The 27,725-nt window shown below is 49.1% G+C and overlaps 1 protein-coding gene across 1 annotated transcript in view; it reads right to left on the bottom strand.

Annotated features, from left to right (window-relative positions):
• The window catches only part of FBXO21 (F-box protein 21), a 74,408-nt gene extending 55,033 nt beyond the window's left edge, over positions 1–19,375 (bottom strand). Inside the window, exons 1-3 of the mRNA XM_038762757.1 lie at positions 19,349–19,375; positions 19,071–19,255; positions 1,799–1,934 (exon numbers count right to left, since the gene is read on the bottom strand). Of these exons, the coding sequence (XP_038618685.1) occupies positions 1,799–1,934; positions 19,071–19,255; positions 19,349–19,375 (348 nt within the window). The remainder of the gene's footprint in view (positions 1–1,798; positions 1,935–19,070; positions 19,256–19,348) is intronic.
• Positions 19,376–27,725: the final 8,350 nt, after the last annotated feature.

Below are 27,725 nucleotides of genomic sequence, written 5' to 3'. Positions count from 1 at the left end.
AGCACCTGTATATATGTATACAAATGTCACCATTATTATTACTATTATTATTATCCCCCCGCTTTACCTCTTTCCCTTCCCCACAGCACCTGTATATATGTATACAAATGTCACCATTATTATTACTATTATTATTATCCCCCCGCCTTACCTCCTTCCCTTCCCCACAGCACCTGTATATATGTATACAAATGCCACCATTATTATTACTATTATTATTATCCCCCCGCCTTACCTCCTTCCCTTCCCCACAGCACCTGTATATATGTATACAAATACCACCATTATTATTACTATTATTATTATCCCCCTGCCTTACCTCCTTCCCTTCCCCACAGCACCTGTATATATGTATACATGTTTGTACGTATTTATTTCTCTATTTATTTATTTTACTTGTACAGATCCTATTTATTTTATTTTGTTAATATGTTTTGTTCTCTGTCTTCCCCTTCTAGTGGTGGGTAGGGACTGTCTTTTTATGTTGCCAACTTGGACTTCCCAAGCGCTTAGTCCAGTGCTCTGCACACAGAAAGCGTTTAATAAATACGATTGATTGATCGATTGATTAAGTGGCGGAGCCGGGAGGAGAACCCATGACCGCCTAAGATGTGGGGATGGAGAGGGGGACAAATACCAGAATTATTAATATGTGCAACAGTATGAAGAGGAGGAGGTAAATGGAGGGAAGAAAAATGTGAGATTCCCGGTCAGGAATTTCTTGCCGGACATCTGCCTACATTACCAGGAATGGTGTTTGTTGAGTTAATAAGCAATACCATCTTTTGGAGAGATGTTTGTATAAATACACATCTCTATAAATACATCTACCCTTACGCATACATAATACTTGGAATACATCATCATCAATCGTATTTATTGAGCGCTTACTATGTGCAGAGCACTGTACTAAGCGCTTGGGAAGTACAAACTGGTAACATATAGAGACAGTCCCTACCCAACAGTGGGCTCACAGTCTAAAAATACATATACCTGAGGGTATACGTATGCCCTCATGCTTGGAAAAATCAATAAGTGGTATTTATTGAGTGCTTATGGTGTGCAGAGTATTGAATTAAGTGCTCAGGAGAATTCAGTAATATGAATATAATTCTCCTACAAGTGAGACACCGAAGGGAAGAGCTGGGGGAGTAGGACGGGGGGGAGGGAAATAGCAGAGGAGGAGGAGGAGGAGAAGAAGGAAACTTTAGATTGAAGTCCAACACTTTGGGATATTGTTATCCCAATCCTCATATAATAATAATAATAATAATAATTGGCATTTGTTAAGCGCTTACTATGTGCAAAGCACTGTTCTAAGCGCTGGGGAGGATACAGGGTGACCAGGTTGTCCCACGTGGGGCTCACAGTCTTAATCCCCATTTTACAGATGAGGTAACCGAGGCCCAGAGAAGTTAAGTGACTTGCCCAAGGTCACACAGCAGACATGTGGCGGAGTTGGGATACGAACCCATGTCATATCAGACAGATAATTGCTCTTCCCCACTTCAAAACCTTACTGAAGGCCCATCTCCTCCAAGAAGCCTTCCCTGACTATGCCCCCCCCTTCTCCCACTCCCTTCTGCACTGCTCTGACTTGCCCCTTCGTTTGCCAACTTGTACTTCCCAAGCGCTTAGTCCAGTGCTCTGCCCACAGTAAGCGCTCAATAAATAGGATTGAATGAATGAATGAATGAATGAATGAGTCGCAGGCCCGGGCTCTAGCCACTGCGGCAAGCGGCGGGCCGGGATTTGAAGGCGGCCAGCCGGCGGAGGATCCCGAAGGGACCTTCCTTACGTGCTCCGAGAAGAACCGCTTGGAAAACGACGCCACGATCCTTTGCGCTTCGAGGCCGGCGTTTTGCCGCGCTTTGTACTCCTCCAGCCAGTTGACGCTGTCCGCGAGGTTGTAATGCTTCAGGAGCGTTGGCCACCTGCCACGAGAGAGGGGTAATAATGAATGATTATGCTATTTGCTAAGCGCTTTCTATGTACCGGGCACTGCGCTGAGCCCCCGGGTGGCTACGAGCAAATCGGGTCGGATTCGTGTGGGGCCCGCGGTCTCCGTCCCCATTTTACAGATGAGGGAACTGAGACCCCGAAGAGTTGGGTAGGGACTGTCCCTATATGTTGCCAATTTGTACTTCCCAAGCGCTTAGTACAGTGCTCTGCACATAGCAAGCGCTCAATAAATACGATTGACGATGAAGTGACTTGCCCAAGGTCACCCGGCAGCCAAGTGGCGGAGCCGGGATTAGAACCCAGGTCCTTCTGGCTCAAAGGCCCGGGCTCCAGTCACCGGGCCGCGCTGTTTGCTGTCTTACAAACCTGTAACTCTGGTATTACACTCCACTCATAATCAATCAATCAATCAATCGTATTTATTGAGCGCTTACTGTGTGCAGAGCACTGTATAACATCATAATATGATATTAATCATATAATAATAATAATTATAGTATTTGTTAAGCGCTTACTATGTTCTAATAGCTGGGGTAAATACAAGAGAAGCAGTATGGCTCAGTGGAAGGAGCCTGAGCTTGGGAGTCGGAGGTCATGGGTTCTAATCCCGGCTCCGTCACTTGTCGGTTGTGTGACTTTAGGCAATTTACTTCACTTGTCTGTGCCTCAGTGACCTCAGAGAAGCAGCGTGGCTCAGTGGAAAGAGCTCGGGCTTTGGAGTCAGAGGTCATGGGTTCAAATCCCGGCTCCACCGACTGCCAGCTGTGTGACTTTGGACAAGTCACTTCACTTCTCTGTGCCTCAGTTACCTCATCTGTAAAATGGGGATTAAGGCTGCGAGCCCCCCGTGGGACAACCTGATCATCCTGTAACCTTTCCAGCGCTTAGAACAGTGCTTGGCACATAGTAAGCGCTTAATAAATCCTATCATTATTATTATCTGGAAAATGGGGATTAAGGCCGTGAGCCCCCCGTGGGGCAACCTGATCATCTTGTAACCTCTCCAGCGCTTAGAACAGGGCTTGGCACATAGTAAGCGCTTAATAAATCCTATCATTATTATTATCTGGAAAATGGGGATTAAGGCCGTGAGCCCCTCGTGGGACAACCTGATCATCTTGTAACCTCTCCAGCGCTTAGAACAGGGCTTTGCACATAGTAAGCGCTTAATAAATCCTATCATTATTATTATCTGGAAAATGGGGATTAAGGCTGTGAGCCCCCCATGGGACAACCTGATCATCTTGTAACCTCTCCAGCGCTTAGAACAGTGCTTTGCACATAGTAAGTACTTAATAAATGCCATTATTATTATTACCTGGAAAATGGGGATTAAGGCTGTGAGCCCTGCGTGGGACAACCTGATCATCTTGTAACCTCTCCAGAGCTTAGAACAGTGCTTTGCACATAGTAAGCGCTTAATAAACGCTATCATTATTATTATTATCTGGAAAATGGAGATTAAGGCTGTGAGCCCCCCGTGGGACAACCTGATCATCTTGTAACCTCTCCAGCGCCTAGAACAGTGCTTTGCACATAGTAAGCGCTTAATAAATCCTATCATTATTATTATCTGGAAAATGGGGATTAAGGCCGTGAGCCCCCCGTGGGGCAACCTGATCATCTTGTAAACTCTCCAGCGCCTAGAACAGTGCTTGGCACATAGTAAGCGCTTAATAAATGCTATCATTATTATTATTATCTGGAAAATGGGGATTAAGGCTGTGAGCCCCTCGTGGGACAACCTGATCATCTTGTAACCTCTCCAGCACTTAGAACAGCGCTTTGCACATAGTAAGCGCTTAATAAATGCTATCATTATTATTATTATCTGGAAAATGGGGATTAAGACTGCGAGCCCCAAGTGGGACAACCTGCTCACCTTGTATCCCCCGCAGTGCTTAGAACAGTGCTTGGCACACAGTAAGCGCTTAACAAACGCCATCGCCATTATTATTATTACAAGGTAATCAGATCGCCCCACGTGGGGCTCACAGTCTCAAACCCCATCTTCCAGATGAGGTCACTGAGGCCCAGGGAAGTGAAGCGACTTGCCCAAGGTCACACGCGAAACCGGGATTAGAACCCACGACCTCATCTGCTTCATTCAGCCCACATATTCCATCTGTCACCACATCCTATCCGTACCTCGCTCTCGCCTGTCCCGCCATCGACCCCCGGCCCACGTCCTCCCCCGGGCCTGGAATGCCCCCAATCCCTCTGCCCATCCGCCAAACTCGCTCTCTTCCTCCCTTCAAGGCCCTGCTGAGAGCTCACCTCCTCCAGGAGGCCTTCCCACACTGAGCCCCTTCCTTCCTCTCCCCCTCGTCCCCCTCTCCATCCCCCCCATCTTCCCTCCTTCCCTTCCCCACAGCACCTGTATATATGTTTGTACATATTTATTACTCTATTTATTTATTTTATTTGTACACATCTATTCTATTTATTTTATTTGGTTAGTATGTTTGGTTTTGTTCTCCGTCTCCCCCTTTTAGACTGTGAGCCCACTGTTGGGTAGGGACTGTCTCTGTATGTTGCCAATTTGTACTTCCCAAGCGCTTAGTACAGTGCTCTGCACATAGTAAGCGCTCAATAAATACGATTGATGATGATGATGTTCGACCTTCATCGTAGTGCTAAAATCCGCCCTTTCCTCTCCATCCCAACTGCCGCCCCGTTGATCCCAGAACTTCTCCCGTCCCATCTTGACTCCTGCATCGGCCTCGTCCGCACAGAGGTGACAGTTAAAGCCGTGGGAGCGAAGGAAATCTCCAAGGGAGACTAGGTGGGGGACCCCAAATTCTAGGTTGGCACAGTGGAGAGGGCAGAGGCCTGGGAGACACAAGGTCACTTGTCGGCTGTGTGGCCTTGGAAAAGTCACTTCACTTTGCTGGGCCTCAGTTCCCTCATCTGGAAAATGGGGAGTAAGACTGTGAGCCTCATGTGGGACAGGGACTGGGTTCAACCTATCTTCTATCTATTTGTTAATGGGGTGCATCTAGCTTTATCTCTATTTATTCTGATGACTTGACACCTGTCCACACGTTTTGTTTTGTTGTCTGTCTCCCCCTTCTATAATAATGATGGCATTTATTAAGCGCTTACTATGTGCAAAGCACTGTCCGAAGCGCTGGGGGGGGGGATACAAGGTGATCAGGTTGTCCCACGGGGGGCTCACAGTCTTCATCCCCATCATCATCATCATCATCATCAATCGTATTTATTGAGCGCTTACTATGTGCAGAGCACTGTACTAAGCGCTTGGGAAGTACAAATTGGCAACATATAGAGACAGTCCCTACCCAACAGTGGGCTCACAGTCTACAAGGGGGAGACGGAGAACAAAACCAAACATACTAACAAAATAAAATAAAGAGAATAGATATGTACAAGTAAAATAAATAAACAAATAGAGTAATAAATCTGAACAAACATATATACATATATACAGGTGCTGTGGGGAAGGGAAGGAGGTAAGATGGGGGGAAATGGGGATTACTATTTTACAGATGAGGGAACGGAGGCCCAGAGAAGTGAAGTGACTTGCCCAAAGTCACACAGCTGACAAGTGGCGGAGCCGGGATTTGAACCCATGACCTCTGACTCCAAAGTCCGTGCTCTTCCCACTGAGCCACGCTGCTTCTCTGCGAAGCAGTCTCTTTTAGACTGTGAGCCCGTTGTCGGGTAGGGACCGTCTCTCTACGTTGCCGACTTGTACTTCCCAAGCGCTTAGTCCAGTGCTCCGCACACAGTAAGCGCTCAATAAACAATAATAATAAAAATAATGATGGCATTTGTTCATTCACTCATTCAATCGTATTTACTGAGTGCTTACTGTGTGCAGAGCACTGTACTAAGCGCTTGGGAAGTACAAGTTGGCAGGAGAAGCAGCGTGGCTCAGTGGAAAGAGCACAGGCTTGGGAGTCAGAGGTCATGGGTTCGAATTCCAGCTCCACCACTTATCGGCTGTGTGACTTTAGGCAAGTCACTTAACTTCTCTGTGCCTCAGTTACCTCTTCTGTAAAATGGGGATTAAGATTGTGAGCCCCCCGTGGGACAACGTGATCACCTTGTATCCCCCCCAGTGCTTAGAACAGTGCTTTGCACATAGTAAGCACTTAATAAATGCCATCATCATCAACAAATCGAAACGGTTCCTACCCAACAGTGGGCTCACAGTCTAGAAGGGGGAGACAGAGAACAACACAAAACATCTTAACAAAATAAAATAAATAGAATAATTTGTTAAGCGCTTACTATGTGCAAAGCACTGTTCTACGCGCTGGGGGGGATACAAGGTGATCACGTTGCCCCACGTGGGGCTCACAGTCTTAATCCCCATTTTACAGATAAGGTAACTGAGGCTCAGGGAAGTTAAGTGACTTGCCCAAGCAGACATGTGGTGGAGCCGGGATTCGAACCCATGACCTCTGACTCCAAAGCCCGTGCTCCTTCCACTGAGCCACGCTGCTTAAATAAATACGATTGAATGAATGAATGAATGAATAATCCAGCGCTCAGTACAGTGCCTAGCACATAGTAAGATCTTAACAGATACCATAATTATTATGATGTAACCTTGGGAAAGTCACTTGGCTTCTCTGAGCCTCTGTTTCCCCATCTGCGAAAAAGGATAACGTTCTCCCTCTCTATTAGAAGTGAGAGAATGAATGATTGAATGAATTCATGGAATGAATTCAATACGACTGAATGAATGAGAATGAGAATGAATGGTCGTGGGTTCTAATCCCAGCTCCGCCACTTGTTAGGTGACTTTGGGCGAGTCACTTCACTTCTCTGGGCCTCAGTGACCTCCTCTGTAAAATGGGGCTGAAGACTGTGAGCCCCCCGTGGGACAACCTGATCACCTTGTAACCTCCCCAGCGCTTAGAACAGTGCTTTGCACATAGTAAGCGCTTAACAAATCCCATCATCATTATTATTATTATTCTCTTGGCCTCAGTTACCTCCTCTGTAAAATGGGGCTGAAGACTGTGAGCCCCCCGTGGGACAACCTGATCACCTTGTAACCTCCCCAGCGCTTAGGACAGTGCTTTGCACATAGTAAGCGCTTAACAAATGCCATCATCATCATTATTATTATTCTCTTGGCCTCAGTTACCTCCTCTGTAAAATGGGGCTGAAGACTGTGAGCCCCACGCGGGACAAACTGATCACCTTGCATGTATATATACATATATGTATATATGTTTGTACATATTTATTACTCTATTTAATCGTCCCCCCTCCATCCCCCCATCTTACCTCTTTCCCTTCCCCACAGCACCTGTATATATGTATATATGTTTGTACATATTTATTGCCCTATTTCTTTATTTTACTTGTACATATCTATTCTATTTATTTTATTTTGTTAGTATGTTTGGTTTTGTTCTCTGTCTCCCCCTTTTAAACTGTGAGCCCACTGTTGGGTAGGGACTGTCCCTATATGTTGCCAATTTGTACTTCCCAAGCGCTTAGTACAGTGCTCTGCACATAGTAAGCGCTCAATAAATACGATTGATGATGATGATGATGACAACCTGATCTCCTTGTAAACTCCCCAGCGCTTAGGACAGTGCTTTGCGCATAGTAAGCGCTTAACAACTGCCATCATCATCATCACCATGAATTCATTGAATGCATTCAATACGACTGAATGGATGAGAGCCCCATGTGGGACAGGGACGGTGCCCCATCCGACTGTATTGCACCTGCCTTCCTCTATTTGATTTGTACTTCCCAAGCGCTCAGTACAGTGCTCTGCACACAGTAAGCGCTCAAGAAATACGATTGAATGAATGAATGGACGAAGCTTGAGAGACTCCCACAGTCAGGGGGTGGGAGGGAGAGGAGGAGCCCGCGAAGGAGACGGAGAAGGAACGGCCGGAGAGACGGGAGGAGAACCAGGAGAGGACGGAGTCCGTGAAGCCGAGGTTGGATAAGGTTTCCGGTAGAAGGGGTGGGCCGCAGAGTTGGACTGTGAGCCCACTGTTGGGGAGGGACCGCCTCTATATGTTGCCAACTTGGACTTCCCAAGCGCTTAGTATAGTGCTCTGCACACAGTGAGTGCATAACCTTTGGGGAAAGGAGACTTGAAGGGAAGCACACAGATAATTTTGTTGAAGCCCCCTTGGGGATCTCGAAATGGCTCATTTACAATAGCTAAAGGGCAACTATGATAGTTCTTGGGCGCAACTGCAGTTGTTTCCGGCCATAACAATTGGGTAAGCATGTTGATTTAGAAAAAGGACCCAATTTGTCTGATTAAAACCACGTGAATTCCAAAACTTCACAGAGCCATTAAGTGCTTTAAGTGCATTAAAGCACATTAAGCGCTTAGTACAGTGCTCCGCACATAGTAAGCGCTCAATAAATACGATTGATGATAGCCACAGTTTCTTTTACACCTGATCTTCCATTAAGGTAAAGCTTAGACTGTGAGCCCACTGTTGGGTAGGGACTGTCTCTATATATTGCCAACTTGTACTTCCCAAGCGCTTAGTACAGTGCTCTGCACACAGTAAGCGCTCAATAAGTACGATTGATGATGATGATGATAAAGCTGGGGTTGGGGCAGAAACAAAGCAAACTTCTCTTTACCCTCTGTAGTCTAGTAGCTCGGGAATATTTTATCTGCAAGGGGTAGTATATTGACAAAGTAATATAGTTTCCAACTGGAAAAACACAAATGCAGTTCTGTTAGTAAATGAATTAACATTTAAGTGAATGTTAAAGGGCTCTGTAACCTGATTACCGTTTTGTTAATATGTTTTGTTTTGTTGTCTGTCTCCCCCTTCGAGACTGTGAGCCCGTTGTTGGGTAGGGACTGTATACGCTGCCAACTTGTACTTCCCAAGCGCTTAGTCCAGTGCTCTGCACACAGTAAGTGCTCAATAAATACCATTGATTGATTGATTGATTAGTACAGTGCTCTGCACACAATAAGCACTCAGTAAATACGACTGAATGAGTGAATGAAGCGCTCAGTAAATACCATTGAATGAATTAAGGAATGAATGTTGGAGGCAGCTGAGAGGTGGAGGAGGATGAGGATGGAGTAGAGGCCGTTGGATTTGGCGAGGAGGCCATTGGTGATAAATATAATATAATATAATATGATATAATATAATTTAATATAGAGTAATAATATAACAATAAATATAATAATATATTATAATATAGAATGATAACAATAATATATAATATATTATAATATAATATAGAGTAATAAAATATTATAAATATAATATAGAGTAATAAATATTACTCTATTTATTTTACTTGTACATATCTATTCTATTTATTTTATTTTGTTAGTATGTTTGGTTTTGTCTCCCCCTTTTAGACTGTGAGCCCACTGTTGGGTAGGGACTGTCTCTATATGTTGCCAATTTGTACTTCCCAAGCGCTTAGTACAGTGCTCTGCACACAGTAAGCGCTCAATAAATACGATTGATGATGATGATGATGATCTTGGAGACGGCGGTTTCTGTGGAGCAAAGGGGACGGAAGCCAGATCGGAGGGGGTCCAGGGGAGAGTTGGTGGAGAGGAAGTTGGGAATAGACGACTTGCTCGAGGAGTTTGGAGAGGAAAGGTAGGAGGGAGATGGGGCGATACCCGGAGGGAGACGTGGGGTCAAGGGAGGGTTTTTTTTTTAGGATGGGGGAGACGTGGGCGTGTTGGAAAGCAGTGGGGGGTGGGGGGCACCATTTCATTCATTCATTCAATCGTATTTATTGAGCGCTTACTGTGTGCAGAGCACTATACTAAGCACTTGGGAAGTACAAGTTGGCAACCTACAGAGACGGCCCCTACCCAGCAACGGGCTCACGGTCTAGAAGGGGGAGACAGATAACGAAACAAAACGAGTAGACAGGTGTCAATACCGTCAGAATAAATAGAATTATAGCTATAGACACATTCATTCAATCGTATTTATTGAGCGCTTACTGTGTGCAGAGCACTGTACTAAGCGCTTGGGAAGTACAAGTCGGCAACATACAGAGATGGTCCCTACCCAACAGGTCACAGTCTAGAAGGGGGAGACAGACAACAAAACAAAACATGTGGTCAGGTGTCATCAGAATAAATAGAAGTAAAGCTAGATGCACATCACTGACAAAATAAATAGAAGACCAAATATGGACAAGTAAAATAAACAGAGTAATAAATCTGTACAAACGTCTATACAGGTGCTGTGGGGAGGGGAAGGAGGTAGGGCGGGGGGATGGGGAGGGGGAGAGGAAAAAGGGGGCTCAGTCTGGGAAGGCCTCCTGGAGGAGGTGAGCTCTCAGTAGGGTTTTGAAGGGAGGAATCAATCAGTCGTATTTATTGAGCGCTTACTGTGTGCAGAGCACTGTACTAAGCGCTTGGGAAGTCCAAGTCGGCAACCTATAGAGACGGTCCCTACCCAACAGCTCACAGTCTAGAAGGGGGAGACAGACAACAAAACAAAACATGCGGTCAGGTGTCATCAGAATAAATAGAAGTAAAGCTGGATGCACATCACTGACAAATAGAATAGAACAGCAAATATGTACGAGTAAAACAGAGTAATAAATCTGTACAAACGTATACACAGGTGCTGTGGGGAGGGGAAGGAGGTAGGGCCGGGGGGATGGGGAGGAGGAGAGGACTGTGAGCCCACTGTTGGGGGGGGACTGTCTCTGTATGTTGCCGATATGTACTTCCCAAGCACTTAGTACAGTGCTCTGCACATAGTAAGCGCTCAATAAATACGATTGATGATGATGATGATGATGAAAAAGGGGGCTCAGTGTGGGAAGGCCTCCTGGAGGAGGTGAGCTCTCAGTAGGGTTTTGAAGGGAGGAATCAATCAATCATATATGAGTGCTTACTGTGTGCAGAGCACTGTACTAAGCGCTTGGGAAGTCCAAGTTGGCACCATATAGAGACGGTCCCGACCCAACAGTGGGCTCACAGTGTAGAAAGAGGGCTAGCTTGGCGGCTGTGCGGAGGGAGGGCATTCCGGGCCAAGGGAAGGACGTGGGCCCCCTTTTAGACTGTGAGCCCACTGTTGGGTAGGGACTGTCTCTATGTGTTGCCAATTTGTACTTCCCAAGCGCTTAGTACAGTGCTCTGCACATAGTAAGCGCTCAATAAATACGATTGATGATGATGACTGTCTCTATGTGTTGCCAATTTGTACTTCCCAAGCGCTCAGTACAGTGCTCTGCACATAGTAAGCGCTCAATAAATACGATTGATGATGATGATGGACGGCGGGACGGGCGAGAATGAGGTACAGTGAGGAGGTGAGCGGCGGCAGGGGAGCGGAGGGTGCGGGCTGGGCTGGATATCGAACGTGGCATCGTTGGCCAAGTTTCTCGATGACACTGGCACTCTTCCGGCCGGCGCCGGGCAGGACAAGGCTCAGGGCGGCCAACATTTTCCGCATCGGGCGAGCGGGGCCACCGTGACCCCCCCCAGTCTCCTTCAGGAAAAACAGCGTGGCTCAGTGGGAAGAGCCCGGGCTTTGGAGTCAAAGGTCACGGGTTCAAATCCCAGCTCTGCCAATTGTCAGCTGGGTGACTGTGGGCAAGTCACTTCATTCATTCATTCATTCGACTATATTTATTGAGCGCTTACTGTGTGCAGAGCACGGGACTAAGCGCTTGGGAAGGACAAGTTGGCAACATCTAGAGACGGTCCCTACCCAACAGCGGGTTCACAGGCCTGGGCTTTGGAGTCAGAGGCCATGGGCTCAAATCCCGGCTCTGCCAACTGTCAGCTGTGTGGCTGTGGGCAAGTCAATTCATTCATTCATTCATTCAATCATATTTATTGAGAGCTTACTGTGTGCAGAGCACGGGACTAAGCGCTTGGGAAGGACAAGTTGGCAACATCTAGAGACGGTCCCTACCCAACAGTGGGTTCACAGGCCTGGGCTTTGGAGTCAGAGGTCACGGGCTCAAATCCCGGCTCTGCCAATTGTCAGCTGGGTGACTGTGGGCAAGTCACTTCATTCACTCATTCATTCGATCGTATTTATTGAGCGCTTACTGCGTGCAGAGCACGGGACTAAGCGCTTGGGAAGGACAAGTTGGCAACATCTAGAGACGGTCCCTACCCAACAGTGGGTTCACAGGCCTGGGCTTTGGAGTCAGAGGCCACGGGCTCAAATCCCGGCTCTGCCAACTGTCAGCTGGGTGACTGTGGGCAAGTCACTTCATTCATTCATTCATTCGACTATATTTATTGAGCGCTTACTGTGTGCAGAGCACTGTACTAAGTGCTTGGGAAGGACAAGTTGGCAACATCTAGAGACGGTCCCTACCCAACAGTGGGTTCACAGGCCTGGGCTTTGGAGTCAGAGGCCATGGGCTCAAATCCCGGCTCTGCCAACTGTCAGCTGGGTGACTTTGGGCAAGTCACTTCACTTCTCTGGGCCTCAGTTACCTCATCTGTAAAATGGGGATTAAGCCTGGGAGCCCTATTTGGGACAACCTGATCACCCTGTAACCTCCCCAGTGCTCAGAACAGTGCTTTGCACATAGTAAGCGCTTAATAAATGCCATCATTATTATTATGAGAAGCAGCAGTGGCTCAGTAGGAAAGAGCCCGGGCTTTGGAGTCAGAGGTCATGGGTTCAAATCCCGGTCCACCAACTGTCAGCTGTGTGGGTCTTTTAGACTGTGAGCCCACTGTTGGGTAGGGACTGTCTCTCTATGTTGCCAATTTGTACTTCCCAAGCGCTTAGTACAGTGCTCTGCACATAGTAAGCGCTCAATAAATACGATTGATTGATTGATTGATTGTGACTCTGGGCAAGTCACTTCACTTCTCTGTGCCTCAGCTCCCTCATCTGGAAAATGGGGATGAAGACTGTGAGCCCCCCGTGGGACAACCTGATCACCTTGTAACCTCCCCAGCGCTTAGAACAGTGCTTTGCACATAGTAAGCGCTTAATAAATGCCATTATTAGAAGGGGGGGGGGGGAGACAGAGAACGAAACCAAATGCATCGGAGTGGGCCGGACTGGGGGGAGCGGGCGGGATTGGAACCAGGGGGAGTGAGCCGGACCGGACGGGAGGGGATCGGAACCAGGATGAATGGATCGGATCCGACCGGACCAGGGTGGGTGGATCGGAACCGGGGGGAGGGGACCACACCGGGGGGGAGGGGGATTGGAAACGGTGTGGGGGGAGCAGATTGGAGTGGGCCGGACCGGGATGGGCCGATCGGAACCAGGATGAATGGATCGGTCAGGACCAGATGAGGGTGGGAGGATCGGGACCGGGGGGAGGGGACCGGATTGGGGCGAGTGGATCGGAACCAGGATGAATGGATCGGATCGGACTGGACCAGGGTGGGCGGATCGGAACGGGGAGAGGGAACCGGACTGGGGCGAGTGGATCGGGACCGGGATGGATGGATTGGAGCCGGACGGACCGGGGGGAGGGGATAGGAACCAGGATGAATGGATCGGATTGGGGTGGGCGGATCGGAACCGGGGGGAGTGAGGGGATCGGAACCAGGATGAATTGATCGGATCGGACCAGACCGGGGTGGGCGGACCGGAACCGGGCGGGAGGGGACCGGATTGGAGTGAGCAGATCGGAACCGGGATGAATGGATTAGAGCGGGATGGACCGGGGGAAGGGGACTGGAAGAGGGGGGAGTGAAGGGGTTGGAACCAGGATAAATGGATCGGATCGGGACCGGGGGAAGGAGACAGGACAGGGGCGAGTGGATCGGAACCGGGATGGATGGATTGGAGTGGGCCGGACCGGGGGAGAGGATCGGAACCGGGGGGAGTGAGGGGATCGGAATCGGGATGAATTGATCGGATCGGATCGGGGTGGGCGGACCGGAACTGGGATGGATGGATCGGAGCGGGACGGACCGGGGGGAGGGGGATCGGAACCGGGGGGAGAGCCCTGCGCTTAGTACAGTGCTGTGCACGTAGTAAGCGCTCAATAAACGCCATCATTATTATTCTTATTATCAGAACCAGGATGGATGGATCGGATCGGATCGTACCGGGGTGGGCGGATCGGAACTGGGATGGATGGATCGGAGCGGGACGGATCGGGGGAAAGGGATCGGAACCGGGGGGAGAGGCCCAGCGCTTAGTACAGTGCTTTGCACGTAGTAAGCGCTCAATAAACGTCATCATTATTATTATTATCAGGACCAGAATGAATGGATCGGATCGGACCGGACCGGGGTGGGCGGATCGGAACCGGGGGGAGGGGCTCGGCCCTTAGCACAGTGCTTTGCACATAGTAAGCGCTCAATAAACGCCATCATTATTATTCTTATTATCAGGCTCAGGATGAATAGATCGGCCCCGGCCCGGGGGGGGGGTAGCGGATCGGCACCGGGATGGATGGATCGGAGCGGGACGGACCGAGGGGAGGGGCCCGGCGCTTAGCACAGTGCTTTGCACGTAGTAAGCGCTCAATAAACGCCATCATCATTATTGTTGTTGTTCTGCCGGCGCTTAGCACCGTGCTTTGCACGTAGTAAGCGCTCAATAAACGCCATCATCATTATTATTGTTGTTGTTGTGCCGGCGCTTAGCACGGCGCTTTGCACGTAGTAAGCGCTCAATAAAATCCATCATCATCATCATTATTGTTGTTGTTCTGCCGGCGCTTAGCACGGTGCTTTGCGCGCAGTAAGCGCTCAATAAACGCCATCATCATTATCATCATTATTGTTCCTTCCTCTCCCCCTCCCCTCTCTCTCCATCCCCCCATCTTACCTCCTTCCCTTCCCCACAGCACCTGTATATATTTATATATGTTTGTACATATTTACTACTCTATTTATTTTACTTGTACATATCTATTCTATTCTATTTATTTTGTTAGTATGTTTGGTTTTGTTCTCTGTCTCCCCCTTTTAGACTGTGAGCCCACTGTCGGGTAGGGACTGTCTCTATTTGTTGCCAATTTGTACTTCCCAAGCGTTTAGTCCAGTGCTCTGCAGATAGTAAGCGCTCAATAAATACGATTGATGATGATGATGATGATGATGATTATTGTTGTTGTTCTGCCGGCGCTTAGCACGGAGCTTTGCACGTAGTAAGCGCTCAATAAACGCCATCACCATCATCATTATTGTTGTTGTTGTTGTTCTGCCGGCGCTTAGCACGGTGCTTTGCACGTAGTAAGCGCTCAATAAACGCCATCGTCATCATCATTATTGTTGTTGTTCTGCCGGTGCTTTGCACGTAGTAAGCGCTCAATAAACGCCATCATCATCATCATCATTATTATTGTTGTTGTTCTGCCGGCGCTTAGCACGTAGTAAGCGCTCAATAAACGCCATCACCATCATCATCATTATTGTTGTTGTTCTGCCGGCGCTTAGCACGGTGCTTTGCACGTAGTAAGCGCTCAATAAACGCCATCATCATCACCATCATTATTATTGTTGTTGTTCTGCCGGCAGTTAGCACGGCGCTTTGCACGTAGTAAGCGCTCAATAAACGCCATCATCATTATCATCATTATTGTTCCTTCCTCTCCCCCTCCTCTCTCTCCATCCTCCCATCTTACCTCCTTCCCTTCCCCACAGCACCTGTACATATGTATATATGTTTGTACATATTTATTACTCTATTTATTTTACTTGTACATATCTATTCTATTTATTTTATTTTTGTTAGTATGTTTGGTTTTGTTCTCCGTCTCCCCCTTCTAGACTGTGAGCCCACTGTTGGGTCGGGACCGTCTCTAGATGTTGCCAGCTTGTCCTTCCCAAGCGCTTAGTCCAGTGCTCTGCACATAGGAAGCGCTCAATAAATACGATTGATGATGATGATGATGATTATTGTTGTTGTTCTGCCGGCGCTTTGCACGTAGTAAGCGCTCAATAAACGCCATCATCATCATCATCATTATTGTTGTTGCTCTGCCGGCGCTTAGCACGGTGCTTTGCACGTAGTAAGCGCTCAATAAACGCCATCACCATCATCATTATTGTTGTTGTTGTTGTTCTGCCGGCGCTTAGCACGGTGCTTTGCACGTAGTAAGCGCTCAATAAACGCCATCGTCATCATCATTATTGTTGTTGTTCTGCCGGTGCTTTGCACGTAGTAAGCGCTCAATAAACGCCATCATCATCATCATCATCATCATTATTGTTGTTGTTCTGCCGGCGCTTAGCACGGTGCTTTGCACGTAGTAAGCGCTCAATAAACGCCATCATCATCACCATCATTATTATTATTGTTGTTCTGCCGGCAGTTAGCACGGCGCTTTGCACGTAGTAAGCGCTCAATAAACGCCATCATCATTATCATCATTATTGTTCCTTCCTCTCCCCCTCCTCTCTCTCTCCATCCTCCCATCTTACCTCCTTCCCTTCCCCACAGCACCTGTACATATGTATATATGTTTGTACATATTTATTACTCTATTTATTTATTTTACTTGTACATATCTATTCTATTTATTTTATTTTTGTTAGTATGTTTGGTTTTGTTCTCCGTCTCCCCCTTCTAGACTGTGAGCCCACTGTTGGGTCGGGACCGTCTCTAGATGTTGCCAGCTTGTCCTTCCCAAGCGCTTAGTCCAGTGCTCTGCACATAGGAAGCGCTCAATAAATACGATTGATGATGATGATGATGATGATTATTGTTGTTGTTCTGCCGGCGCTTAGCACGGTGCTTTGCACGTAGTAAGCGCTCAATAAACGCCATCATCATCATCATCATTATTGTTGTTGCTCTGCCGGCGCTTAGCACGGCGCTTTGCACGTAGTAAGCGCTCAATAAACGCCATCACCATCGACATTATTATTGTTGCTGTTCTGCCGGCGCTTAGCACGGCGCTTTGCACGTAGTAAGCGCTCAATAAACGCCATCATCATCATTATTATTGTTGTTGTTGTGCCGGCGCTTAGCACGGTGCTTTGCACGTAGTAAGCGCTCAATAAACGCCATCATCATCATCATCATTATTGTTGTTGCTCTGCCGGCGCTTAGCACGGTGCTTTGCACGTAGTAAGCGCTCAATAAACGCCATCATCATCATCATTATTATTGTTGTTGTTGTGCCGGCGCTTAGCACGGTGCTTTGCACGTAGTAAGCGCTCAATAAACGCCATCATCATCATCATCATTATTGTTGTTGTTCTGCCGGCGCTTTGCACGTAGTAAGCGCTCAATAAACGCCATCATCATCACCATCATTATTATTGTTGTTGTTCTGCCGGCGCTTAGCACGGTGCTTTGCACGTAGTAAGCGCTCAATAAACGCCATCATCATCATCATCATTATTGTTGTTGTTCTGCCGGCGCTTAGCACGGTGCTTTGCCCGTAGTAAGCGCTCAATAAACGCCATCATCATCATCATTGTTGTTGTTGTGCCGGCGCTTAGCACGGTGCTTTGCACGTAGTAAGCGCTCAATAAACGCCATCATCATCATTATTATTGTTGTTGTTCTGCCGGCGCTTTGCACGTAGTAAGCGCTCAATAAACGCCATCATCATCATCATCATCATCATCATTGTTGTTGTTCTGCCGGCGCTTAGCACGGCGCTTTGCCCGTAGTAAGCGCTCAATAAACGCCATCATCATCATCATTATTGTTGTTGTTCTGCCGGCGCTTAGCACGGTGCTTTGCGCGCAGTAAGCGCTCAATAAACGCCATCATCATCATCATTATTGTTGTTGTTCTGCCGGCGCTTAGCACGGTGCTTTGCGCGCAGTAAGCGCTCAATAAACGCCATCATCATTATCATCATTATTGTTCCTTCCTCTCCCCCTCCTCTCTCTCTCCATCCCCCCATCTTACCTCCTTCCCTTCCCCACAGCACCTGTATATATTTATATATGTTTGTACATATTTACTACTCTATTTATTTTACTTGTACATATCTATTCTATTCTATTTATTTTGTTAGTATGTTTGGTTTTGTTCTCTGTCTCCCCCTTTTAGACTGTGAGCCCACTGTCGGGTAGGGACTGTCTCTATTTGTTGCCAATTTGTACTTCCCAAGCGTTTAGTCCAGTGCTCTGCAGATAGTAAGCGCTCAATAAATACGATTGATGATGATGATGATGATTATTGTTGTTGTTCTGCCGGCGCTTAGCACGGAGCTTTGCACGTAGTAAGCGCTCAATAAACGCCATCACCATCATCATTATTGTTGTTGTTGTTGTTCTGCCGGCGCTTAGCACGGTGCTTTGCACGTAGTAAGCGCTCAATAAACGCCATCGTCATCATCATTATTGTTGTTGTTCTGCCGGTGCTTTGCACGTAGTAAGCGCTCAATAAACGCCATCATCATCATCATTATTATTGTTGTTGTTCTGCCGGCGCTTAGCACGTAGTAAGCGCTCAATAAACGCCATCACCATCATCATCATTATTGTTGTTGTTCTGCCGGCGCTTAGCACGGTGCTTTGCACGTAGTAAGCGCTCAATAAACGCCATCATCATCATCATTATTATTGTTGTTGTTGTGCCGGCGCTTAGCACGGTGCTTTGCACGTAGTAAGCGCTCAATAAACGCCATCATCATCATCATCATTATTGTTGTTGTTCTGCCGGCGCTTAGCACGTAGTAAGCGCTCAATAAACGCCATCATCATCACCATCATTATTATTGTTGTTGTTCTGCCGGCGCTTAGCACGGTGCTTTGCACGTAGTAAGCGCTCAATAAACGCCATCATCATCATCATCATTATTGTTGTTGTTCTGCCGGCGCTTAGCACGGTGCTTTGCCCGTAGTAAGCGCTCAATAAACGCCATCATCATCATCATCATCATCATTGTTGTTGTTGTGCCGGCGCTTAGCACGGTGCTTTGCACGTAGTAAGCGCTCAATAAACGCCATCATCATCATTATTATTGTTGTTGTTCTGCCGGCGCTTTGCACGTAGTAAGCGCTCAATAAACGCCATCATCATCATCATCATCATCATCATCATTGTTGTTGTTCTGCCGGCGCTTAGCACGGCGCTTTGCCCGTAGTAAGCGCTCAATAAACGCCATCGTCATCATTATTATTGTTGTTGCTCTGCCGGCGCTTAGCACGGCGCTTTGCCCGTAGTAAGCGCTCAATAAACGCCACCGTCATCATGATGATTACGGTTGTTCCGAGTCCCGGTGCGGAGGCCTACCTGTTCCCGAAGCTGTTCCTCCAGACGTTTCCGTGCGGGCGGCAGAGGTCCCGGAGGCGGCGGCACACGGCCGACAGGCGGCCCAGCTCGGCGGGGCCCAGGGAGCCGCAGCCCGCGATCTGCTCCAGCACCTCCTCGGGGAGGCAAGGAAGGGACACGCACACGCCCGGAACGAACTCCGCACCCTCCGCATCCTCATCCTCCTCCTTCTTCTTCTCCTCATCTTCCTCCTCCTCTTCCTCCTCCTCCTCAGGCCTCTCCGCCGCCGCCGCCGCCGCCTCAGCCTCCTCAGCCGCCGCCGCCATGCCGGCCGCTGACGCGATGACGCCACCGCGCCCCGCAGGCCCCGCCCACCGACTGGCGCGCCCTCCTCCTGCCCCGCCCACCTTAGGCCCCGCCCACCGCACCCCCGCCCCAGGCCCCGCCCACAGGGGGGGCAATCTCGGCCGGCCCCGCCCACCTCAGGCCCCGCCCACCGCAGACCTTCCCCCGCAGGCCCCGCCCACCGCAGACCCCCGCGCTCCCTCTTACGGCCACGCCCACCTACCCGCCCTCCCAAAGACACGCCCAACACAGGCCCCCCCCCATTCACCTCTGTTCCCACGACGGGCACCCCCTCTTCCGGCCCCGCCCACCGCAGACCCCCCCCCCCCGCGCTCGCAGGCCCCGCCCACCGACGGGCGCGCCCTCTTCCGGCCCCGCCCTCCTCCGACCCCGCCCACCGCAGACCCCCCTCCCCCGCCCTCGCAGGCCCCGCCCACCGCAGGACCCCCCCCCCGCGCGCAGGCCCCGCCCACAGACGAGCGCTCCCTCTTCCGGCCCCGCCCACCTCAGGCCCCGCCCACCGCAGAACCCCCGCGCTCTCCGGCCCCGCCCACAGACGCCCTCCCGGCCGGCCACGCCCACACACCCCGCCCTCCGAGACTCCGCCCACCACAGGCCACGCCCACCTCGGATTCCCTCATTCATTCGATCGTATGTATTGAGCGCTTACTGTGCTCAGAGCACTGTACTAAGCGCTTGGGAAGTCCAAGTTGGCAACACATAGAGACGGTTCCTACCCGACAGTGGGCTCACAGTCTAGAAGACCGCCCTCCGCATCCTCCTCGTCGTCTTCTCTTCTTTCTCCTCCTCCTCCAACTCAGGCCGCTCCGCCGTTACCGCGCCCCCGCAGACCCCGCCCACCGTCGGGCGTTACCTCTTCCGGCCCCGCCCACAGACGCCCTCTCGACAGGCCCCGCCCACTTCAGGCCCCGCCCACCGCAGACCCTCGGCCCGCAAGCCCCGCCCACCGACGGGCGCTCCCTCTTCCGGCCCCGCCCACCTACCCGCCCTCCCAAAGACACGCCCAACACAGGCCCCCCCCCATTCACCTCTGTTCCCGGTTACCGCCGGCCCCGCCCACCACAGGCTCCGCCCACCACGGGTCAGGGCCGCCACAGACCCCGCCCACAAACCCCGCCCTTCTCAGGCCCCGCCCACCACACGCCACGCCCACCGCAGACCGCGACCGCCACAGGCCCCGCCCACCACAAATCACGCCCGCACGCCCCGCCCTCCTCAGGGCGCTCCCACCACAGGCCACGCCCACCTCGGACCCCGGCCCCCACAGGACACGCCAACCACACGCCCCGCCCCCACGCCCCGCCCTCCACAGGCCCCGCCCACCAGAAGCCCCTCCCACCGCGGGCCATGCCCACAGCAATCCACACCGCCCTCCCGCCCTCCTTAGGCCAAGCCCACCAACGGCCACGCCCACAGACCCCGCCCACATCAAGCCACGCCCACCACAGGCCACGCCCACCCCGGGGCATCGACCGCCACAGGCCACGCCCACCGCAGCCCCTGCCCACCACAAGCCACGCCCACCACGGACCCCCCCGCCCGACACAGGCCCCGCCCACCACAAGCCACGCCCCCACACCGCCCTCCTTAGGCTCCGCCCACCACAGGCCCCGCCCTCCGCATGCCCCTCCCCCACAGGCCACGCCCTCCGTGGGCTCCTCCTTCCGCAGTTGTTGGGTAGGGACCGCCTCTATGTGTTGCCAACTTGTACTTCCCAAGCGCTTAGTACAGTGCTCTGCACACAGTAAGTGCTCAATAAATACAATTGATTGATTGATTGATTGATTCCCAAGCGCTATTAGAACCCAGGTCCTCTGACTCTCAGGCTTGGGCTCTTTCCACTAGGCCTGGGCCACCATCTGTCTGGGGTGGTATATTTATTCGCCTCCCCAAAGGAAGGGGGCTAGACTGGAGTTGTCCAGAGTTCTCTTCCAGTTGTCGGGTTTTATGTCTTCATTTAGATGTACAATTTCCTACTTGTTACTCAACTCACGTGAGTCAGTCAACTCATAATTGATCGATTGGACGAGAGCCGTCACCGCCATTCTTCTTAGGACGGATGTTCTTCAACTCCGTTGGCTGCAGGTCTCAGGCCTGCATCACCTACATATCTATTCTATTCATTCTATTTATTTTATTTTGTTAGTATGTTTGGTTTTGTTCTCTGTCTCCCCCTTTTAGACTGTGAGCCCACTGTTGGGTAGGGACCGTCTCTATATGTTGCCAACTTGGACTTCCCAAGCGCTTAGTACAGTGCTCTGCACATAGTAAGCGCTCAATAAATACGATTGATGATGATGATGATGATGATCACCTCAGGGGCTGCAGCCTGAGAGGAGCCAGCACCAGAGAAGGGATCATTGCCCATTTTTCTTTTTTTTTTTAGGTTTTATATCATAGAGGGCCACAGGCTAAAGGATTTTCTTGGCTTTGGATAAATCCAGGCTAGGCAATACAGCTCCCACTATAATTCTGCAAGATGACATTGCCTGCAAAGTCCTGCTGTCATCCCAGCAGCTCTGCTTACTAACAGGCAGGGAGAAGATCCCAGATTTGGAAACCAATCAATCAATCAATCAATCAATCATATTTATTGAGCACTTACTGTGTGCAGAGCACTGTACTAAGCGCTTGGGAAGTCCAAGTTGGCAACATATAGAGACAGTCCCTACCCAACAGTGGGCTCAAAGTCTAGAAGGGGGAGACAGAGAACAAAACCAAACATATTAACAAAATAAAATAAATAGAATTGATATGTACCAACCAGAACCACCGATCCCAAGGGAACAAGTTGCAAATTCATATACTCATCCCTGCATTTGCTGATCTCTAGGTTTTGGGGGGCAGAGGCTAATATACTCAAAGCCGGACTGCAAAAGAAAGAAATAAATGGGAGGTTTGGATGCTTGGGATGGGATAAATCTAGAATGTGAGCCTGTTGTTGGGTAGGGACCATCTCTGTACGTTGCCGACTTGTACTTCCCAAGCGCTTAGTACAGTGCTCTGCACAAAGTAAGCGCTCAATAAATACGATTGAATGTATGAATGAATGTTCGGCACACAGTAAGCGCTCAGTAAATACGACTGAATGAATGAATGAATGAACCCCGCCCGCCTTAGGTCACGCCCACCACAGGCCCCACCCGCAGATTTATTACTCTATTTCTTTTACTTGTCCATATTTACTATTCCATTTATTTTGTTAATGATGTGCCTCTAGCTTTACGGCACATAGTAAGTGCTCATACCAACATTATTATTATTGTCTGGGCCTCATTTACCTCATCTGGAAAACGGGGAGGAAGACTGTGAGCCCCAAGTGGAACAACCTAGTCACCTTGTAACCTCCCCAGCGCTTAGAACAGTGCTTTGCACATAGTAAGCGCTTAATAAATGCCATTATTGTTATTATTATTATTATTATTATTATTATTATTATTATTCTAATCGTTCTGATGACTTGACACCCATCCACATGTTTTGTCTTGTCGTCCGTCTCCCCTTCTAGACGGTGAGCCTGTTGTCGGGTAGGGACCGTCTCTAGATGTTGCCGACTTGGACTTCCCAAGCGCTTAGTCCAGTGCTCTGCACACAGTCAGCGCTCAATCAATACGATTGAATGAATGAATGAATGAGCCCCGCCCTCCTTAGCCCCGTCCACTGATTGATTACTCTATTTCTTTTACTTGTCCGTATTTACTATTCCATTAATTTTGTTAATGATGTGCCTCTAGCTTTACTTCTATTTATTCTGACGACTTGACACCCGTCCACATGTTTTGTTTTGTCAATCAATCAATCAATCAATCGTATTTATTGAGCGCTTACTGTGTGCAGAGCAGTGTACTAAGCGCTTGGGAAGTCCAAGTTGGCAACATCCCTACCCAACAGTGGGCTCACAGTCTAGAAGGGGGAGACAGAGAACAAAACCAAACATATTAACAAAATAAAATAAATAGAATAGATATGTACAAGTTAAATAAATAAATAAATAGAGTAATAAATATGTACAAACATATATACATATTCATTCATTCATTCAATCGTATTTATTGAGCGCTTACTGTGTGCAGAGCACTGTACTAAGTGCTTGGGAAGTCCAAGTTGGCAACATCCCTACCCAGCAGTGAGCTCACAGTCTAGAAGGGGGAGACAGGGAACAAAACCAAACATACTAACAAAATAAAATAAATAGAATAGATATGGACAAGTTAAATAAATAAATAAATAGAGTAATAAATATGTACAAACATATATACATATTCATTCATTCATTCAATCGTATTTATTGAGCGCTTACTGTGTGCAGAGCACTGTTCTAAGCGCTTGGGAAGTACAAGTTGACAACAAATAGAGACGGTCCCTACCCAACAGCAGGCTCACAGTCTAGAAGGGGGAGACAGACAACAAACCAAAACATATTAACCAAATAAAATAGAATAAATATGTACAAGTAAAATAAATAGAGTAATAAATACGTACAAACATATATTCAGGTGCTGTGAGGTGGGGAAGGAGGTAGGGCGGGGGGATGGGGAAGGGGAATAGGGGGAGAGGAAGGAGGGGGCTCAGTCCGGGAAGGCCTCCTAGGAGTCTCAATTCCCATTTTCCAGGTGAGGAAACTGAGGCCCAGAGAAGTGAACTGACTTGTCCAGGGTCACCTATACGGGTAGGGGCCGTCTCTAGATGTTGCCGACTTGGACTTCCCAAGCGCTTAGCACAGTGCTCTGCACACAGTCAGTGCTCAATCAATACGATTGAAATGAATGAATGAATGAACCCCGCCCACGAAGGCCCCACCCACAGTCAGTCCCACTCCCATCCACGCCCACCGCCTGTCCCCCACTCCAGAGCACTGGACCAAGCGCTTGGGAAGTTAATTAATTTAATGATGGCATTTGTTAAGCGCTTACTATATGCAAAGCACTGTTCTAAGCGCTGGGGGGGTTACAGTGTGATCAGATTGTCCCACGGGGGCCTCACAGTCAATCCCCATTTTACAGATGAGGTAACTGAGGCTCAGAGAAGTTAAGTGGCTTGCCCAAGGTCACACAGCAGACATGTGGCCCACCTTTTAGACTGTGAGCCCACCTTTTAGACTGTGAGCCCACTGTTGGGTAGGGACTGTCTCTATAGGTTGCCAATTTGTACTTCCCAAGCGCTTAGTACAGTGCTCTGCACATAGTAAGCGCTCAATAAATACGACTGATGATGATGTGGCGGAGCCGGGATTCGAACCCATGACCTCTGACTCCAAAGCCCGGGCTCTTTCCACTGAGCCACGCTGAAGTTCGATAGTAATAATCATCATCATAATAATGTCTGTATTCGTCAGAGAAGCAGCGTGGCTCAGTAGGAAAGAGCCCCGGGCTTTGGAGTCAGGGGTCATGGGTTCAAATCCTGACTCCTCCCCTTCTAGACTGTGAGCCCACTGTTGGGTAGGGACTGTCTCTATATGTTGCCAACTTGTACTTCCCAAGCGCTTAGTACAGTGCTCTGCACACAGTAAGTGCTCAATAAATACGATTGATTGATTGATTGGCTCCGCCAATTGTCAGCTGTGTGATTTTGGGCAAGTCACTTCACTTCTCTGTGCCTCAGTTACCTCATCTGTAAAACGGGGATTGACTGTGAGCCCCCCGTGGGACAAACTGATCACCTTGTAACCTCCCCAGCGCTTAGAACAGTGCTTTGCACATAGTAAGCACTTAATAAATGCCATCATTATTATTATTATTTAGCACTTACTACGTGCCAAGCGCCATTCTAAGCGCTGGGGGAGATACAGGTTAGTAAGGTTGCCCCAGATGGGGCTCCCCGTCTTCATCCCCATTTGACAGATGAGGTCACTGAGGCCCAGAGAAGGGAAATGGCTTGCCCAAAGTCACACAGCTGACCAGTGGCAGAAAGGGGATTCGAACCCATGACCTCTGACTGCCAGGCCGGTGCTGTTGCCACTGAGCCACGCTGCTTCAAGCCGGCGACGTCTAGAGATGGCCCCTACCCAACAAACGGGCTCACAGTCTACAAGGGGGAGACGGACGACAAAACAAAACATGGGGACAGGTGTCAGTACCGTCAGAATAAATAGAATTATGGCTGTATGCACGTCATTAACAAAATCAATAGAATAGTAAATATGGACGTCAAATAAATAGAGTAATAAATCTGCACAACATATACCCAGGTGCTGTGGGGAGGGGAAGGAGGTAGGGTGGGGGGGGATGGGGAGGGGGAGAGGAAGGAGGGGGCTCAGTCTGGGAAGGCCTCCTGGAGGAGGTGAGCTCTCAGTAGGGCCTTGAAGGGAGGAAGAGAGTGAGCTTGGCGGATCTGCAGAGGAAGGGAATTCTGGGCCAGGGGAGGACGTGGGCCGGGGGTCAATCAATCAATCAATCAATCAATCAATCAATCAATCAATCGTATTTATTGAGCACTTACTGTGTGCAGAGCGCTGTACTAAGCGCTTGGGAAGTACAAGCTGGCAACATATAGAGACAGTCCCTACCCAACAGTGGGCTCACAGTCTAAAAGGGGGAGACAGAGAACAAAACCAAACATACTAACAAAATAAAATAAATAGAATAGATATGTACAAACAAAATAAATAAATAAATAAATGGAGTAATAAATATGTACAGGCATATATACATATAAACAGGTGCTGTGGGGTAGGGAAGGAGGTAAGATGGGGGGATGGAGAGGGGGGCGAGGGGGAGAGGAAGGAAGGGGCTCAGTCTGGGAAGGCCTCCTGGAGGAGGTGAGCTCTCAGCAGGGCTTTGAAGGGAGTAGGGCTTTGAAGGGTCGATGGCGGGATGGGGGAAAATGAGGCCCAGTGAGGAGGTTAGTGGTGGCAGAGGAGCGGAGGGTGCGGGCTGGGCTGGAGAAGGACAGAAGGGAGGTGAGGGAGGAGGGGGCCAGGGGATGGACAGCATGGAAGCTGAGAGTGAGGAGTGTTTGCTTGATGCGTAGGTTGACTGGCAGCCACTGGAGATTTTTGAAGAGGGGAGTAACATGCCCAGAGCGTTTCTGCACAGAGACGATCCGGGCAGCAGAGTGAAGTAGAGACTGAAGTGGGGAGAGACACAAGGATGGGAGATCGGAGAGGAGGCTGATGCAGTAATCACTTAGTACAATGCTCTGCACACAGTAAGCGCTGAATAAATACCACTGATTGATTGATGGATGGATGCCCCGTTTCATTTTTTCAATCATATTTATCGAGTGCTTACTGTGGGCAGAGCTCTTTACTAAGCGTCGGGTTTTATTTTGTTAATGTCTTTTGTTTTGCTGTCTGTCTCCCGCTTCTAGACTGTGAGCCCGCTGTTGGGTAGGGACCGTCTCTATATGTCGCCAACCTGGACTTCCCAAGCACTTAGTAATAATAATAGTGTTGGTATTTCTTAAGCACTTACTGTGTGCAAAGCACTGTTGTAAGCCGTGGGGGGAATACAAGAAGATGAGGTTGTCCCATGTGGGGCTCACAGTATTAATCCCCATTTTACAGATGAGGGAACTGAGGCACAGAGAAGTGAAGTGACTTGCCCAAGGTCACACAGCAGACATGTGGGGGAGGTGGGATTCGAACCCATGACCTGTGACTCCCAAGCCCGTGCTTTTTCCACTGAGCCACGCTGCTCTGCACACAGTAAGTGCTGAATAAATACCACTGATTGATTGATCGATGGATGGATGCCCCGTTTCATTTTCTGAATCATATTTATTGAGTGCTCACTGTGGGCAGAGCTCTGTACTAAGCGTCGGGTTTTATTTTGTTAATGTCATTTGTTTTGCTGTCTGTCTCCCCCTTCTAGCCTGTGAGCCCACTGTTGGGCAGGGACCGTTTCTATATGTTGCCGACTTGGACTTCCCAAGCGCTTAGTACAGTGCTCTGCACACAGTAAGTGCTCAATAAATACCACTGATTGATTGATCGATGGATGGATGGATGTCCCATTTCATTTTTTCAATCATATTGAGTGCTCACTGTGGGCAGAGCTCTGTACTAAGCGTTGGGTTTCATTTTGTTAATGTGTTTTGTTTTGTTGTCTGTCTCCCCCTTCTAGACTGTGAGCCCGCTGTTGGGTAGGGACCGTCACTATATGTCGCCAACTTGGACTTCCCAAGCGCTTAGTACAGTGCTCTGCACACAGTAAGTGCTCAATAAATACCACTGATTGATTGATCGATGGATGGATGGATGTCCCATTTCATTTTTTCAATCATATTTATTGAGTGCTCACTGTGGGCAGAGCTCTGTACTAAGCGTTGGGTTTCATTTTGTTAATGTGTTTTGTTTTGTTGTCTGTCTCC

Source organism: Tachyglossus aculeatus, chromosome 21 (genome assembly GCF_015852505.1).
Source record: "Tachyglossus aculeatus isolate mTacAcu1 chromosome 21, mTacAcu1.pri, whole genome shotgun sequence".
In the NCBI taxonomy this organism is placed as follows: domain Eukaryota; kingdom Metazoa; phylum Chordata; class Mammalia; order Monotremata; family Tachyglossidae; genus Tachyglossus; species Tachyglossus aculeatus.
Note: the sequence above shows the minus strand (reverse complement) of the source record. Positions and strands in the feature narration are given on the sequence as shown.